Consider the following 19,025-nt stretch of genomic DNA (forward strand, 5'->3'; position numbering starts at 1 on the left):
GTTTTTGTTTGGTTTTTAATGACAGACTCTGTGTCTAATGACGATGAATCGGGGCTTAAATTTCATAATAATACCAGATTAAACCAAACATCAAGATGCACAATGATAAAAGTATTTTATATAATAATATAATTGTGTTATTATTATAAAATAGATTATATAATCCTTAATATTTTCTACATTTCAAATGTGAATGTGTTAATTATGAATCATCCATAGGCAGATTATTGCTGTTTTAATGTACACCTGGGACCTAATCTTATCTTATATGTAACTAGCTGAATGATGGCAAAAGTGAGATGAAGACTGAAATGAGGATATTTGGATATTCTGCTAACACTTCCCAGTCATTCTCTGAGTGGTAGTGAAACTGTATTATTTTTTTTAAGTACAAGACAAATATATAAATCTTTGCCTTTGGCTTGAATAAATCTTGAATAAATCTTGAATAAATTGAAACTCACTAATAGTTGATCTGTGCTACACATCATTAACTTTGAGGATTTGTTGTTTTCTAGTTTTAGAATACTATTTACTGAGACGACTTCAGTCAACCTTTTACTTTTTTACATTTTAATACAAATATCTTTAAAGTAGGCCAGAACCATCTGGAACAGACTTTTTGGTCCAGATATCCATAAGTACCTTCAGATGGCAGGAACAAAAATCACCAAAGACACATTGTCACACTGTGCTAGCTAAAGGTACACCTGCTGTATTTCCCAAGGAGAGAAAAGAGTAAGAGATAACTTAAATCAGAGATAGAGAAAGGTGTGAGAAAGAGAAGAGAGGAAAGTGAGGGGATATATTTGGACATAAGGACTGCCAGCAGCATTTGTGCTCTCTGTGCAGGACCATCAAGTTCTTCTACACCAAACCCACTCATCCATGGACCTTGCTTTGTATACTGGTGTACAGTAATGCTCGAACAGGAAGGGCCCATCAACAACATTGGAATGTCATTTGGACTGGGGGGGACATACTCAGATGGTATCAGAGAGCGCGAGAGAGAGAGAAGTAGTCAGAACTGAAGAAATTGTACCACCAGAATAGCTACAAGTGCCTTGGAACCCACACACAAAGTAACTCCACCAGAGTGCCTATTTCGGGTCACTTTTGCCGGTCCAAGCCCGGGTAAAGCAGCAGGGTTGGAATTGTGACATTAAAAAATCCCAATAATTGCTAAAAGAAATTTAATTTGTAGTTCTAAATAAATTCTAAATGCATTTAGGACGTTTTTTACTCACTTTATGTCTCTTCCACGATGTTATTTCTCTCTCCAACAACGTAGGTTACAATTAGATTAGCATGATCAATTATGCAAATTAGGCGATGACGTCATTTAGCGACTTCTAGCGACTTTTAGGACAACCAATAGCGATTTTCCTTACTGAGGAGTTGGCAACACTGCTGAGGGCGCATTCGTAGACCAATTACGTCACAGTGACGTGCCGAAGGCTGTCCAAATTCATAGACTCCTCCGAATGCAGCCGACAAATGCATCCTCCTTTTCCCTGAATTTGAAGGATGGGTCGGGTGTGTCCTTTCGTGGCCCACCATATCCCAGAATTCATAGCGCGGCCCAGCCAAACTCCAGTTTCCAGCAATGGCGGCTGCTACTAAGTTTTAAAATTACTCTTGAAAGAAATCTCCGTCCCGGGTTTCTCCATGGATCGGGTTTCCTCCAAGGCGTGAGCACCGATAAGCAGAGTTCTGTATAAAATTAATTATTCAAAGTAAGCTCAGGTATGCCGTTCAGCAGGTTAGTTACAGCGCCGGGAGTAGCTTGGGAGAACAAAATGACACAGAAACTGCTTCAGGTTGCTCTTCCAAAATCAACTCAAAGGTTTATTCAGTATACAACAGTTTATATAGAGGAAAAAAAAAGGTTCGTGTGTCAGCAGTAGGGCTGGGTATCGTCACTGATTTCTAGAATCGATTCAATTCCGATTCACAAGGTCCCAAATCGATTCGATCCACGATTCGATTTAATTCGATTCGATTTAAATCTGGGAAATTTTGACAGTCAGAAGTATAATTCAGATCAGGACATTTACATATTTTTGTATCTATAAAAAGGAAGCTGACACTCGCAAGACTTTATCCAAGGTGTGAGCATCACAGCAGAGGCCTTTGTGTCAAAGTAGCTGAAGATAAAACACAGAAAAACATGAAGGTGATTTTCCTGGCCTGGGATTTTATAAAAATATTCTGCAGTACATCAAAAACGAAAGAAAACCATTAATTAATGAACATTACCTCTGACGTTACAGCGGTTTTATTAGACACACGGCTAAGCATTTTGCATTTTGAATAATATTAAAAAGTTTAAATTTGTTCAGTATTGAACAGCAGAAATGAGGTTTTCTTTTCGGAAGAATGTAAAAGGGAAAAAAACAGCGGCTGACAGCCTGTAAACAGCGGTAGACTTGTGCGTAACAAGCAAGCGAATAATGAAGAAAGCGAAACTGTTCGAGAGAGAGAGAGGGTGGGGGGGGGGGAGGGAGAGAGAGAGAGCTGTGCATCGCGGTGGAAGCAAAACAGTAAAAGAGTGAATTCATGACGATGTTTATGTGAAGCGTTTGGATCTTCTTTAGCTGCTGGTTCGGTCAATATTGTTTGGAGAGAGATCAAACTAACAGCTTTAGAATCAGCGCATAAAGGGCGTGAACACAAAGCGCGGACCCGGATCAGCGAGCTGTCGGCTTTCAGCCCCGACTGTGAGAAAGGCGACATCTAACTGATTCTGATCCGCGGGTCGCGCTGTGTGTTTAAGTCTATGTGCAGAATCCCTGTACCTGCTCTCATTTACTGTTTGGTGGTTGTTGAAATTTTGTGAGATGTCACCAGAGATTCTGGCATTTCGGACAAAATAAATTTATATTAAAAAATCGATTCAGGATTTTAATGAATCGATTTTACGTTATCCAAGCCAGAATCGATTTTAATCGATGAATCAATTATAAAAACCCACCCCTAGTCAGCAGGTTCTCAGTTAAAACCGGTACAGACCAAATAAGGAAACGTCTTCCTGCCTTCTGAGCAAAGAAGTATCCTTTGTGTAGTTTATCAGTTCAGCTACAATTTATGATCATTCCAGCAAAATACACTCCTAGACATACAGTGGGGCAAAAAAGTATTTAGTCAGCCACCGATTGTGCAAGTTCCCCCACCTAAAATGATGACAGAGGTCAGTAATTTGCACCAGAGGTACACTTCAACTGTGAGAGACAGAATGTGAAAAAAAAAATCCATGAATCCACATGGTAGGATTTGTAAAGAATTTATTCGTAAATCAGGGTGGAAAATAAGTATTTGGTCAATAACAAAAATACAACTCAATACTTTGTAACATAACCTTTGTTGGCAATAACAGAGGTCAAACGTTTACTATAGGTCTTTACCAGGTTTGCACACACAGTAGCTGGTATTTTGGCCCATTCCTCCATGCAGATCTTCTCGAGAGCAGTGATGTTTTGGGGCTGTCGCCGAGCAACACGGACTTTCAACTCCCGCCACAGATTTTCTATGGGGTTGAGGTCTGGAGACTGGCTAGGCCACTCCAGGACTTTCAAATGCTTCTTACGGAGCCACTCCTTTGTTGCCCGGGCGGTGTGTTTTGGATCATTGTCATGTTGGAAGACCCAGCCTCGTTTCATCTTCAAAGTTCTCACTGATGGAAGGAGGTTTTGGCTCAAAATCTCACGATACATGGCCCCATTCATTCTGTCCTTAACACGGATCAGTCGTCCTGTCCCCTTGGCAGAAAAACAGCCCCATAGCATGATGTTTCCACCCCCATGCTTCACAGTAGGTATGGTGTTCTTGGGATGCAACTCAGTATTCTTCTTCCTCCAAACACGACGAGTTGAGTTTATACCAAAAAGTTCTACTTTGGTTTCATCTGACCACATGACATTCTCCCAATCCTCTGCTGTATCATCCATGTGCTCTCTGGCAAACTTCAGACGGGCCTGGACATGCACTGGCTTCAGCAGCGGAACACGTCTGGCACTGCGGGATTTGATTCCCTGCCGTTGTAGTGTGTTACTGATGGTGACCTTTGTTACTTTGGTCCCAGCTCTCTGCAGGTCATTCACCAGGTCCCCCCGTGTGGTTCTGGGATCTTTGCTCACCGTTCTCATGATCATTTTGACCCCACGGGATGAGATCTTGCATGGAGCCCCAGATCGAGGGAGATTATCAGTGGTCTTGTGTGTCTTCCATTTTCTGATGATTGCTCCCACAGTTGATTTTTTCACACCAAGCTGCTTGCCTATTGTAGATTCACTCTTCCCAGTCTGGTGCAGGTCTACAATACTTTTCCTGGTGTCCTTCCAAAGCTCTTTGGTCTTGGCCATGGCGGAGTTTGGAGTCTGACTGTTTGAGGCTGTGGACAGGTGTCTTTTATACAGATGATGAGTTCAAACAGGTGCCATTCATACAGGTAACGAGTGGGGGACAGAAAAGCTTCTTACAGAAGACGTTACAGGTCTGTGAGAGCCAGAGATTTTCCTTGTTTGAGGTGACCAAATACTTATTTTCCACCCTGATTTACGAATAAATTCTTTACAAATCCTACCATGTGGATTCATGGATTTTTTTTTCACATTCTGTCTCTCACAGTTGAAGTGTACCTCTGGTGCAAATTACTGACCTCTGTCATCATTTTAGGTGGGGGAACTTGCACAATCGATGGCTGACTAAATACTTTTTTGCCCCACTGTAGAATACAGAGTTCTTTCATTAGTGAATTCTGAAACGAACCACCTGGCCTTTAACAAGCTCTTTTCTAAAGGATAAGGAAGGGAGGATGGGAGTAAGGAAGTGATCTCTGTGGTGTTTTCGACCTTGAGGTACCAGCCTGTGATTCTTACACATTAATTCTTGGGTCACAGAGAAAGAGAAAAACAACTAGTAAATGGGCCTTATTGAGTAACAGTTTTCCTGTATAATATCACTATAAAACAATATCCTGTAAATGCTACCATGGTATCAAAATATCACAACAACTCTTATTAATCTTTCTGGGTCACAAAAGAAACTTTTAACATTTTTTCAGTGCCTGTGAATGTGGGTGTGTAAACTTCAAATATCTGCTCGGTTTAGTGATGTGCGAATAATGAACGAATCGTTCAATACTCCAGAATCACTTTACTGACACCCAACTGACTCACTGACTCATCCCTGTTGCTATTACTCAATCAATCAATCAATCAATCAATCAATCAAAGCTTTATTCGCCACATGCAGGTTGCCCTGCAGTGAAATGGGACCCCCCCGACCTTACACACACAACACAGACATTACATGGGGATACAAGTCGGAGATCGGTAGCGTTACAGAAAAACACTGAAATGTACACTACAATGGGGAAAGTACAAGAGGAAAAAAGAGACCTCTACTCATGCTGTGCTTCCATGGTGGGACAGCATGAGTACAGGAAACAAAAAAAACTCCCCTGCACAAAAAGCGCATAAATGTCCACAGCACAACATTGTGAAAGACATGACAAGCCACAGGGTCGGGTGGGGGGTGAGGAGTAATCCGAAGCGAACACAGCAGCCGCCCTGCACAGCGCTACCATTCCAGCGCGGCGCACAGACCCGCCATGTTCCCCCGCAGGAAACAAGCATCGAAGGCGTTTGGAAAGGGAGGGGGATGAGTGTGTGCTCATCAGTGTAAGTGTATATGTGTGTGCGTGTCCATAGTTCAGCTGAGACAGTGTCCTTCGCCCTGCCAGGCTAAGTAAACAGTTTACCAGCCAACCCAGGTGGCCTTGCATGGAATGGGAAGGAACAGACTCAACACAGTCGTTATCAGGGAGTTTTTGTTCAGCTTGAGCCCACAGCTGGCACCGAAGGGGTAGCCGCATTATGATGGTGGTTTTTCTTTTACAAACAACTCATGAGAATTTCAAGCTGTTTTTAACACTCCGACACTGGTCTCTCAATCTCCCGTTGGATAGCTGCGAGTTTCTCCATGATGTTATTTACCTTCAATTCCGTGGTCTTTTCACACTTTTGCTCACAGAGCAGATTCTGAGACCTCACGACCGCAGCCAACTGATCCGCGATGTAATCCAGCTTCCGCCCAGAGGTGTTGTTCCGAGTGGACTCTTCCCTGATGTAATCCAATATACGCTCAGAGGTGTTATTCTGAGCCTTCACTGCAGCCGTTAGCGCCTCCAAGCTCTTAACCTGCTGCATTCAGTGAGCCCTTTCTGAGAAGCCGCACCTCGTCCCATCGTTCCAATCCCAGCGGGCAGCCTTGTGGGGGTTTGAACAGCCGGTTCCGCTTTCTTAATTCTCCGATAAGCCAGGGCCAAGCCAGCTCCGATCAGCAAGAACCCTGTTATCATGGTTCCGAATAGGTCGATATCTTCAGTGTTCTCGATCGACAGACCGCAAGCACACGACCCTCCAGGTCTGCCACCCGTCCATCGTGTATCCGGCAGGGAAAGTCCCTCCAGGGCACTCGGGCTCTCCCGAGCCCAGACTTCTCGTTGAGAAAAGGGTGTCAAAAGCATTCAGAGACCAGTTGATCAAATCCATAATTCTCTTTAGGTTTTTAGACACAGATTGTGAGAGAGTGTTCCAGGGAAGTGAACTACACACGAGACAAGACAAGGACACAAGAGGCTAAGCAGGGAAGATAAGGGGAAGGAGGAGAAAAGTGCGGCCGCCTTCGCTGAGAGCCAAACAGAACAGCAAACTAATCTCATTAGTAGAAATATATCTAACTTATAATTAAAATTGTGGGGGGGGGAAGCAACAGTCAGTTTGTTAACAAAAACATTTCTGCTCTGCACTGGAGGAAAAAACCCTGAGTAGAAGCTCACATCAAGACAATAACTCCTCAGTTCACAGTAGCATCACTCTGCTAACATGCTAACAGCACATTTGAGTACTCACCCCCTCCCTCCTGGCTCACAGCTTGGTTGGCAACCAATGTTAAGGAGCATTACCGCCCCCTGGCTCACAGCTCAGAGGACATTTAGATGAGAAAATATATATTTGACACATTTGAGGAAAATATTAATAAAATAAAAATAAAAATAAATGTTCCCTTTAGAAATTTTTTTTGCTCTTTTTTGCTCTATAAAAATAATTGTTTTTTCTTTTCCAATCACTCATCTTAGCAGAATTTACATGAAAAGAGAAATAAAATTAAGTTTGAGTGAAAAATGTAAATTTTTTGCACTCTCTGGTCAACTGACTTAAATTACTCAAAAAATCCGATTCACTTTGGCGAGTGACTCATTCAAACTCGATTTAGTAAAAAGAATTGAATTTACCATCACTAGTCACCTGACAACTGGTAGTCACGTGGGGTCCAGAGTTTATTTTGCTTCCTGCAACTGGTCCGTCAGGTTATTGTCTCCCCAGAAACACTTCCATTGTGTTTTTTCCTATTTCCGTTGTGTTTTGTGTGCTTTTGCAGCATTTTTCTTATTGCTGGTGTTTTCTGAAGTTGCAGTCTGTTTGGCCTCTCAGGGCCACCGTAGAATTCATATTGGAAATTAAATAATTGTCTTCTACTGAATGATTCTTTGGTAAAGGAAATTAAAACAAAAATAGATGAGTATTGGAATAAGGCATGTTTTGAAAAAGTTTTTTGTAAAAATTGGGAGTTCATGAAATTTAAATTGAGGTCCCTTTTAATGAAAAGAGGAGCTGAAATAGTTAAAAATAGAAAAAAAGAAGAGTCTGAAATAATTTCTGAAATTATCGCTTTGTCTAGATCACCTGATCATTTATCTGAAGATAACCGGAACAGACTTCAAATTTTACAATTAAAATGAGATAATATATATATTTACAAGGCAAAGGCACCTTTGTGCGGTCAAGAAATAAATGGCTTGAAGAGGGAGAACAAAACTCGAGCTATTTTTTAAAATTAGAAAAGCATGACAATACACTTGGCAGCATGACTAAACTTTGTTCAGGTGGGGTCATCACACACGACCTCAAGTGATTTCCAAGACTTGTGAACTTTTTTATAAAACTTTTTATAAATCTAATTTTTCTACAGAAGCCATGGAAAAATTCTATAATTTCTTAGGTAATATTAAAACAATTAGTGACAATAATAAAACTGTGTGTGATGCCCCCATCACAACACTAGATATTGAAGGTGCTATTAATAAAATTAAACCTAATAAGAGTCCAGGGAGTGACGGGTTGACTTCTGAATTTTACAAATTATTTTCAAAGAACTTATCACGCTTTTTACATAAAGTATATATTGAAAGCATTGATAATGAAAAGCTCCCTCCTTCCTTGACTCAGGGACTAATTACTTGGATTCCTAACCCTCAAAAAGATGCCCTTTTGATAGAAAATTGGACATATTTCACTACTGAATAATGAATATAAAATAATTGCTATGTGTTTGGCTAAAAAATTAAAATGTGCACTTAATGATATCATTGATGAAACACAGTCTGGTTTTATGAATGGCAGACACATAACTAACAACATAAGACTGGTAATTGATATTTTGGATCGGTTGTGGCGCCACGGCCACACCCTATCCCAAAAACTCAACAGCTCCACAATTTAACATGGCCCAGGTGTGCAGCTGGCACTGACCAAATATGAAGCTGATAAGATCAAATCCCGATGAGGAGTTTGCAAAAGTACAAGGCCTGGAAATAGCAAAAACTGAGCCAAAATGTCACATTCAGTCCAAAATGATGGACTTCCTGTTGGGTTTGTGTCAATGGTCCCACTGACTTTTTTGTTCATGTCAGCATGATACACATGTGGGTCAAATTTCATTCATGTAGCTCAAACGATGTGTTCGTAGGACTGCATTTAACAACACATAGGTGGCGCTCCAGAGCCATTTTCCAATGCTCATATGTAAAACCATTAAAATACGAAATTTGTCACCAGACCTGACACGTGTGCAACATTTCATGAGTTTTTGAGCATGTTAAAGCCCTCAAAAAGGCACTTGTTTCGCCTGAAGAAGAAGAAGATGAAAGATACAGTAGGGCCTCAGTGCTCGGGCCCTAATAATAATGATGATGATGATAATAATACTAATAATAATAATAATAATAATAAACTGAGCAGAGACAATAGTAATTAATAATAATAATCATCATCATTATGACAATGATTATTGAAAAAAACAATACCCTATACAGAGGAACTGTATAGGATTGCGTGTAGTCTGCTGAGGAGGAACAGATTTTCATCCGGAACATTGCCACAGATATTCACTTTCCACCCGGAACGGCAAAGCGATGCACATTAAAACATGGCGGCCAACATAGAGCAAATTTTTCAAGATTTCATATTAAATAAAATCAGAGAAATTGAAGACCAGAATGAGGACAAAGCGTATGTTGTTTGTTTGTATTCTTCTATTGAGACGTTATTTGAAATTTCACTGAACAGACATGTTAGTCGCTGCTGCAGCTACCGGTTGCTGCACCAGTTGCCAAATAAAAGATGAAAGCTAACGTTGCTTAGGTTTGTTTTCAGTTAAACTGTACCGCTAGGAGCGAGGCCATTCGTGGACGCGGGAGGTCGAAAAGAAAGCCGAGAGAGTCCGTAAAGTTTAAAAACAGTTCATTAGGTTTGAAGCGGACATTTTTCTATTTAAGTCACTGCCGGTTTTAATGATAAGACTATGAAAAGAATTCGAAGCAATGATAGAAGAAACCTGAAACCTCTTAAATCTTCAACAGGCATGACTGTTAAACACCTCATCTGGATCTTACTATCCAATAAGCGGTGCAGGGAGAGGCTTCAGAATATTAGACATTTAATAAACGTTGGCTGACTCTTTCTGGTCAAACAGTAACACGTATTTTCTCTGCCTCTGTCCATCAGTGATGCTAAAAGAGTGGGTGACTGCAGTAACATGGATGGAGCAGAAAATGCCTCTACAAAGAGACACAAAGACGTGAGAAGCAGCAGTTCGCACAAGAAGCACAAAAAACACAAAAGCAAGAGGAAGAAGAGGAACCGAGAGAAGGAGAGTAGTTCAGAGTCTGGGGCAGACCTGAAGCGAAAAAATAAACACAAGTCAAGGTGATCCTGAAAGCACATGCTGCAACATCCACAGTCAGAAAACCTGTGTGCTCACGTGCTCAGCCAGTAAATATAACTCCAAAGAAAGCATGTGATAGTCTGAGAGGAAGGGGCTGGGCTCACAAAGGAACCTGTAACTTTACCTGTGCATTATGTCCAGTTTCAAAAGTCAGTGAATGAAGGGAGTAAAAAGGTTTACTACATACACGGTGGGATAACGTGTAGCCCGCAACCTAGATCGTTCAGGGGGGCAACACTACTGTACAAAAACAGCCAATAGCTTCCTGCCGTTTTACTGTTAATTATGACTGTTTAAATGTGCCTAATTCAGGCTTTATCTTTGCTTCATAGAAGAGGAACACCAACGGAAAGAAAAACAGAGCAAGGTACGGCTCTTTATTATATTGTCAACTTTTTGAGCATCGAGTGTTTACCGCAGATAGACTTGGTATATTCACAGCTGCCCTATTCTGTGGCTAATCTTTATATATGTTTTTAAAAAATATTTTCAGTAGACAATCCCCTTGTTCGTATTTAAAAGTTAAGTCACTGCTGACCAGCTGGCCCAGGCCCTTTTCAGTCTCATGTTCCCAGAAGCTGATTGGTTTGACATTGTCCCCGTCTTTGATGTCCTTCTTTAGCTACATGAAGACTCTGGTCCTTTGTACTGTATTCTAACTGCACCCTTTTCAAGGTTTTGTCTGCTCTGGAAGGCAGCATGTCTGTGTAGGTTCTCAGAGACCATGTATGTCCACTGTGAATGACCATCATTGAGCAGAGGGGGTGGCTTAAGACACCCACCTACAAAGCAGTCTTGATATCCCTTCCCAGGTACCTCAACACGCACTCGCATTTTGCGTCAGGTGACCTGATAGGTCACATGATAGGGTGAGGAAAAGTCTCCTCAACCTATTATTGATCATGTGCCTCATCACATGAGCCAAGCTGTTTAAAAGTGTGTGGGCCAGTTGACTCACCCTATCATGTGTCTGTGTAGATGAACTGACGCAAAATGTGAGTGGGCATTAGGACTAGGGATGGGTACCGATATCCGGTGCCATTTTTTTTCTGAGCTGTCATACACTCTGGATTCCAGCCAATCATTTTACCTTTCCAAGGATAGTAGGCGGGCCCAGGTACGTACGTTCTGTTAGAGCAGAGCTACAGATTAAAAACGCCCAAGGCGAAGCGGTCAAAGTCTGGCTGTACTTCACAGCAAAAGATGCAAACTCAGCAGCAACAAGTGCTTTAAGCTGATACTGTGATACTGTCAAAGGAGGCAACACCTCGAATCTGACGAAACACCTGGCGACGCATAGCGTTGTTTTAAAAGCCGAGAAATGCGCCGTATTTGATAGCTTGCTGCGAGACCTCACACCGAGCACATCTACTGCGGGTGTGGTAAATTTCCATTAGTGAGTTAGCGCGGATCGCCCCGTGCGTGGGGCTAGACGGTGGTTATCATTTTGCAGAAAAAAAGAGACTGCTAAAAATAAAAACATGAGAGGTTTGTGTTCTCCATTCTTTAAGCACCGGCACCGTTTCAAAAGTACAGATTTGGCACAGATAAAGCCTAAACGATACCCACCCCTAATTAAGACGCCAGGGAAGGGATTTCAAAACTGGATTGTAGGTGGCAGATGGTTGGTGTAGTAAGCCATCCGCTCTGTTCAAGGATGGTCGTTCACAGTGGACATAGATGGCTTCTGTCAACTCTCTTTTAAACCATCGGTCTTCTCTGGTGTCCTCGAAAGAGCGACCTTTGACCTTTAGATGCAGACGTACAGCTGAGTCTTGTCCTGTCCAGGTGGCTCTTCTATGTTGTGCCGTGCGCTTATGGAGTGGCTGTTTGGTTTCTCCAATGCAGAGGTCTGAGGTCTACACACGTTTTCAAGAAACTGAAAGAAGTCCAGTTGCTTCTCATTCCAAGCTCCTTAGATTACGATGTCTGGAATGACTGAGAACCTACAGACATGCTGCATAACCAAACTCAGAGAAGTTGAAGAGCAAAACAAGGGCCAGGTTCAATAGTGTATTAGTAGTTTCTATTTGAGTAATGTGACAATTATCAGTGTGGAATTCTCTAAAAACTTCTTCAATACTGCTTTAATGATGTAGACATATGTCTTTTAGCCGAGTCCACAGGGGGCCATCCTTCATTAAAGTTTATATCCATAGTTTATATCAACGTACTGGTAGATCATTTATAAAAACTAACAACGAATATTGCTGGTAAGTGGCTATAATCTAAGACGCGTGCTTTGTTGTCCATCTTCGGCATGTTGTCGTTTCACCACAGCAGACCCACATAAACAGCATCTGCTGTCACATCATCCAAGTGCAGTCAGACTCTGTGAGCTCCGCGGTTCTCCTTTCCCATTTCCTTGTAAATTCTGTCTACGTTGCCATATGTTGTCCTGTATATGTCACATACAATATTTTTTGCTGCAAAAATATGCAGAGCTGGTAAACTGTTTTCCAGGTGGGGATCGTGAGAGTAAGTCCAGATGCCGCAAGAAGCACTTAATTGGAAAGAGGAAGAAGAAGAAAAGGAGGAAAGACGATGAGAATTCATCAGATACTGACTCTGCTTTTGTGTTAAAGCATACTAAACTAAAACGACAGGAGGAGCTGCCTGATATAATCCCAAAACAGGTGAAAACAAAGTACTTTCATTGTGGTCCCAATACATAAATCAGCTTTAGTTTCTAATACAGATTTATCCCTTTGCTTTTACTAAGAGTAGGAGAGAATTCCTTTCTCATGTTTGATTTGTCTGTAGTGTTCACAAGTAACTATGTCAAGTAGAATACACGTTAAATTTATGTACTGCTGTCCTTCTGACTGCGACTGTAGCTTGTTAGTCTGTTCTTGCAAAGTCGTCACCGTCGGACTGTTTAGTTGGACTAATTATCTTAGGAGGAGCGAGTGTCCTGCATTTGTTGGGCCAGCGTCTGAGGCGGGACATTGGGCCCGATTTAGCCCCTGCATGCGAGCTTTTATCTTTTTCATTGTAAATCTTAAGTGTGTTGATTATAAGTCTGTGTGATGATATTTTTGTGCTTGGTAATAGTAATAATACAGTAATATATTTCTGCCTGTTACCATTAGATCCAATACATAAGGCTTAATGAAAAATTCTTCAATTTTCAAATTCAAGTTTGGGCCATTTGGTCGATTCAGCCACTGACTTTGAACCAACTGTTTGATTGTGAGATAATTAAGAATATTTCTGCTAATGGGGAGAGATGAGAAGCACAACCATGAATTTGTCCTCCAGAGTGAGACTGTGGCTGCAGGGTTCTGGTGTGCTGTCTCGAGGCATCTGTGGAAGAACGGCCTCTACCTCTCGATGAGGTCAAAAGGGTTTCGCTTATAAAAACACAATTGTTGCTTAAAAGCCGCCCTTTTTGTCAGATTTTCCTTCCTTCAACTTCGCCCACTTCCACAAAATCAAGTTGAAGACTCTCCATTTTATACACATCCAGCTTCCTCTGCAAATGCACAAGTGAATGGACTGAGACTGCAACTCTGAGGGTGGAAGTGTGTAACAGTCACACTGAAGACGTTCTGAGAGTGCATGGGAAAATAACTTCGGAGGGGAGATGGGTCAAATAAATTACATATTGATGTAACTGGGGCAGCTTTGGCTCAGGCGGAAAAGCCAGGATAAGCACATCACAGTGAAACCTGAGTTGCCCCGTGTGATGGTGTGAAAGTGTGTGTGGGGGTTTAATGAAGCTGGTTATAAGAAAGCACTTTGTGTGGTCAAATAGTTGTTAGTTGAAAGTGCTATATCATTACCAGTCCATGCTACACTCACGAAAGAATAATGAAAATAAGGTTTCTTTTTTATTGCTCTCTGACAGGAAAACTCAAATAAAGGAATAGAAGATGAGGAAAGACGTGACAGGCAGGGATGCCATTCACCTTCACATTCCTACTCCCAGTCACATTCCTGCCCAGTGAAGAACTCTGACTCTCGGACTCGACACTACGGTCAGAGGTCTAGGACTCGCTCCAGGTGGGAAGCAAACTTTGAACGAAATGTTGATGGCTCCTCCTCTGTTTATTTTGTTATACAAACTGTTTTCCCTTCAAATCTGTGGGCTGATGATCCTAATTTGCCAAGACGGCTGCCAACAGTAAATGTACCGCATTTATTTAGTATTTATTCTACCACTCTGTAGACTTTACCTGACATTCCACATTCATGATTTGGATTTATGAACTTAACCAACAATACTTTGACATGCTAACTGGAAGATCTAGGAACTACTACCAACTTTCTTATGTTCAGCTGTCCTCCGATGAATGGTTGACCGACTCCACCTGCCTGTTTAAAGGTTAAAGAGACAGACACAATATCTCCCAGTTAATGTAAAATAAATGTTTGCAAAATAATGGCAATATTTATTTTTCCATAATAAATATTGAGTCCTTAGTAAAATTACTAGGCTTTTAATCAGGTCATGTTGTGGCTTTTAGATTAAATTTAAAAGTTAAGCTGCTGTGTAAAATATAGACACAAACAGAATGTGGTGATTTGCAACTCCCATAAACACATTTTATTCACACTTGAAAACAGAAAACACATTGAATGTTTAAACTAAGACAGTTCCGTTTTTAGTCACGGTGGCACGGTGGTTAGCACTGTTGCCACACAGCAAGAAGGTCCTGAGTTCAATTCCACCATCAGGCCGGGGTCTTTCTGTGTGGAGTTTGCATGTTCTCCCCGTGTTTGCGTGGGTTCTCTCCGGGTACTCCGGCTTCCTCCCACCGTCCAAAGACATGCAGCTTGTGGGGATAGGTTAATTGGATAATCCAAATTGTCACTAGGTGTGAATGTGCGAGTGAATGTGAGTGTGAATGGTCGTCTGTCCCTGTGTGTTGGCCCTGCGACAGACTGGCGACCTGTCCAGGGTGTACCCCGCCTCTCGCCCTATGACAGCTGGGATAGGCTCCAGCGCCCCCCGCGACCCTGAAAAGGATAAGCGGAAGCGAAGAGAGCAGAGAGAGCAGTTCCGTTTTTATTTGGCTCATTTTGACTTTGGTGGCAGCAACATGTCTAAAAAAATGGGATGGGGGAACAACAGGCTGCAAATGTACAGTGGGGCAAAAAAGTATTTAGTCAGCCACCGATTGTGCAAGTTCCCCCACCTAAAATGATGACAGAGGTCAGTAATTTGCACCAGAGGTACACTTCAACTGTGAGAGACAGAATGTGAAAAAAAATCCATGAATCCACATGGTAGGATTTGTAAAGAATTTATTGGTAAATCAGGGTGGAAAATAAGTATTTGGTCAATAACAAAAATACAACTCAATACTTTGTAACATAACCTTTGTTGGCAATAACAGAGGTCAAACGTTTACTATAGGTCTTTACCAGGTTTGCACACACAGTAGCTGGTATTTTGGCCCATTCCTCCATGCAGATCTTCTCGAGAGCAGTGATGTTTTGGGGCTGTCGCCGAGCAACACGGACTTTCAACTCCCGCCACAGATTTTCTATGGGGTTGAGGTCTGGAGACTGGCTAGGCCACTCCAGGACTTTCAAATGCTTCTTACGGAGCCACTCCTTTGTTGCCCGGGCGGTGTGTTTTGGATCATTGTCATGTTGGAAGACCCAGCCTCGCTTCATCTTCAAAGTTCTCACTGATGGAAGGAGGTTTTGGCTCAAAATCTCACGATACATGGCCCCATTCATTCTGTCCTTAACACGGATCAGTCGTCCTGTCCCCTTGGCAGAAAAACAGCCCCATAGCATGATGTTTCCACCCCCATGCTTCACAGTAGGTATGGTGTTCTTGGGATGCAACTCAGTATTCTTCTTCCTCCAAACACGACGAGTTGAGTTTATACCAAAAAGTTCTACTTTGGTTTCATCTGACCACATGACATTCTCCCAATCCTCTGCTGTATCATCCATGTGCTCTCTGGCAAACTTCAGACGGGCCTGGACATGCACTGGCTTCAGCAGCGGAACACGTCTGGCACTGCGGGATTTGATTCCCTGCCGTTGTAGTGTGTTACTGATGGTGACCTTTGTTACTTTGGTCCCAGCTCTCTGCAGGTCATTCACCAGGTCCCCCCGTGTGGTTCTGGGATCTTTGCTCACCGTTCTCATGATCATTTTGACCCCACGGGATGAGATCTTGCGTGGAGCCCCAGATCCAGGGAGATTATCAGTGGTCTTGTATGTCTTCCATTTTCTGATGATTGCTCCCACAGTTGATTTTTTCACACCAAGCTGCTTGCCTATTGTAGATTCACTCTTCCCAGTCTGGTGCAGGTCTACAATACTTTTCCTGGTGTCCTTCGAAAGCTCTTTGGTCTTGGCCATGGCGGAGTTTGGAGTCTGACTGTTTGAGGCTGTGGACAGGTGTCTTTTATACAGATGATGAGTTCAAACAGGTGCCATTCATACAGGTAACGAGTGGGGGACAGAAAAGCTTCTTACAGAAGACGTTACAGGTCTGTGAGAGCCAGAGATTTTCCTTGTTTGAGGTGACCAAATACTTATTTTCCACCCTGATTTACGAATAAATTCTTTACAAATCCTACCATGTGGATTCATGGATTTTTTTTTCACATTCTGTCTCTCACAGTTGAAGTGTACCTCTGGTGCAAATTACTGACCTCTGTCATCATTTTAAGTGGGGGAACTTGCACAATCGGTGGCTGACCAAATACTTTTTTGCCCCACTTGAAGTGAAAAAAATGGAGGAAGATTTTGCAACTAACTGTATGAAACACTCTGTGCTTGATGACAGCACTGTTGATAAATATGTTTCACTGTGATATTACTTCATCCTGCAATTATGTGATTTCTATTTTTACTTGTAGCTCGTCAGAGAAGAAAGATGTAGAAGATGAATCCTTTCATTCCCACCAATGGCCTCCAAACTGGCCCAAGCCACCTCAGGGCAACCTCAGCAACACTGAAAGTAATTTACAAGCAGAAGAGTTGACTGAATCAAGAGTAATAAAACGGCAGACCTCTAACCACAGTGAAGGAGAGGAAACAGAAAAACTAGGTAAGACCTGTATGAAATGGACGTTGGTTTCCATGACTGAGCAGGTCCTGAGTGTGTTGTGATGATTGTGGCTCATAGTTCATGGGAATCAGATATCCAGGATCTCAGAATATTAAAATCTTAAATTTCAAGTTTGAGGAAATCACTGTTCAAACAGTATAAACACCATGTATCCAGGAATAATACTGTAAATCTTACTCAAAAGCTATTAACACAAATTTGGGGTGGCTGTAACAGCAGGGTCGTTTAGTAGAAGAGCGAAAGCGGATCGTTGAATGAAACGATGACCCAGAACTGGTTTGTAAAAATGCTGCAGCTTCAGTGGTGTGGAACTGGCTTGGCTTTCGTGCGTCAGATACACAACAAAGCACATTATTTGGTAGAGCATGCTAGCGGGCCGTCGTTATTACCGAAACGATTTTATGTGCACGGCGCTCAAAAATCTGTCAAATGTTTCAGTACGACTTTGCTAAGCTACGAAGCCGCACCGCTTGATGGATTGTTGGAGCATTACGGCTGTCGTAGGCGGAGCCTCGCGGAGTGATACGTACTGTGCTTCAACATAATATTACCATATTGTGTGTGTTTAACCTCTTTTTAAGTTTTGTGGATATGATACATGGTTATGTTCAGGATATGTCGGCCAGTTTCCACTTAATTGAAAGGTCGGTGCTCGAGTCTCTCGTCTTCACTCTTAAATATCTTTGGCCAAGACGCTGAACCCAACATTTTCTCTGATGAGTTCATTGGAGTGTGTGTAATAGAAGGCACTTAGTGCTCGTGCGAATGGCTGAATGAGGCATGTTGTATAAAGGGCTTTAAGGACTTGAGTAGAAAATGTAAGAACTAGCTCTGATCACATTTGTGTGGGAAATAGTGTTGTATAAAACAGTACCTGGACCCTTGTTCGCACGGCTGGGAACAGTCAGTTAGCCACTGCTGCACACAGCTGCTCCTGCGGACCTTCCTGCCACGCTGCCAGTTGGTCCTAAGTCAGCCTCACCGCAGCCTCAAGGCTCGGCGGCTGGTGGCAACAGACCCACTTCGCCATCCCGGTGTCTTGCAGCCGGCTGACATACGTGGACCTCCGGCCTTATCCGACCCTCCTGGAAAGTGGTGCAGATGGTCCTCGGAGGAGAGCCCTAGCTGGTCCAGGATGCCTTGTGGGAAGACTCAGCGCTACCACTTGGGCTTCCCCTAAGAGCAACGGGAGCAGCCGGGGAGCCGACTCCTCTGCCGGCCATCGCCTGGAACACCTCCAAGAAAGCTTGGAGGTCCACACAATGCTTCTGCTTCTGATGCACTGCCACTTAGAGCAGGGCAATATGGCCAAAACTATTTATCACGATATATATTTGAAAATTTGCAATATCGATATAACTGACAATATAATTGACACCAGACAAAACACTTTACAACTCCACAACTTTATTAGTGCAAAAACCCCATCAATGTATTTTCACTTAAACAAGCAGCTGTTTTTTATCTGCATTAAAGTTATATAAACATGTAACAGTGCAAATTCGTTGCTGACAGTTTAACCAAAAGGCATTTCCAGTGGAAACTGGCCGACACATCCTCAGCATAACCATGTATAATATCCACAAAACTTAAAAAGAGGTTAAACACACACAATATGGTAATATTATGTTGAAGCACAGTACGTATCACTCCGCCAGGCTCCGCCTACGATAGCCGTAATGCTCCAACAATCCATCAAGCGGTGCAGGTTCGTAGCTTAGCAAAGTCGTACTGAAACATTGTTAACAGATTTTTGAGCGCCGTGCACATGAAATCGGTTCGGTAATAACGACGGCCCGCTAGCATGCGCTACCAAAAATAGTGCTTTGTTGTGTATCTGACGCACGAAAGCTAAACCAGTTCCACACCAGTGAAGCTGCAGCATTTTTACAAACCAGTTCTGGGTCATCGTTTC

The 19,025-nt window shown here is 42.4% G+C and overlaps 1 protein-coding gene across 1 annotated transcript in view; it reads left to right on the forward strand.

Moving 5' to 3' along the window:
* Nucleotides 1-9,233: 9,233 nt before the first annotated feature.
* The window catches only part of sonb (SON DNA and RNA binding protein b), a 28,101-nt gene continuing 18,309 nt past the window's right edge, over nt 9,234-19,025 (forward strand). Inside the window, exons 1-6 of the mRNA XM_082523866.1 lie at nt 9,234-9,353; nt 9,849-10,049; nt 10,401-10,435; nt 12,532-12,704; nt 13,919-14,073; nt 16,899-17,089. Of these exons, the coding sequence (XP_082379992.1) occupies nt 9,271-9,353; nt 9,849-10,049; nt 10,401-10,435; nt 12,532-12,704; nt 13,919-14,073; nt 16,899-17,089 (838 nt within the window). The 5' untranslated portion in view covers nt 9,234-9,270. The remainder of the gene's footprint in view (nt 9,354-9,848; nt 10,050-10,400; nt 10,436-12,531; nt 12,705-13,918; nt 14,074-16,898; nt 17,090-19,025) is intronic.

This window comes from Aulonocara stuartgranti (assembly GCF_965226115.1).
Source record: "Aulonocara stuartgranti genome assembly, chromosome: 23".
In the NCBI taxonomy this organism is placed as follows: Eukaryota; Metazoa; Chordata; class Actinopteri; order Cichliformes; family Cichlidae; genus Aulonocara; species Aulonocara stuartgranti.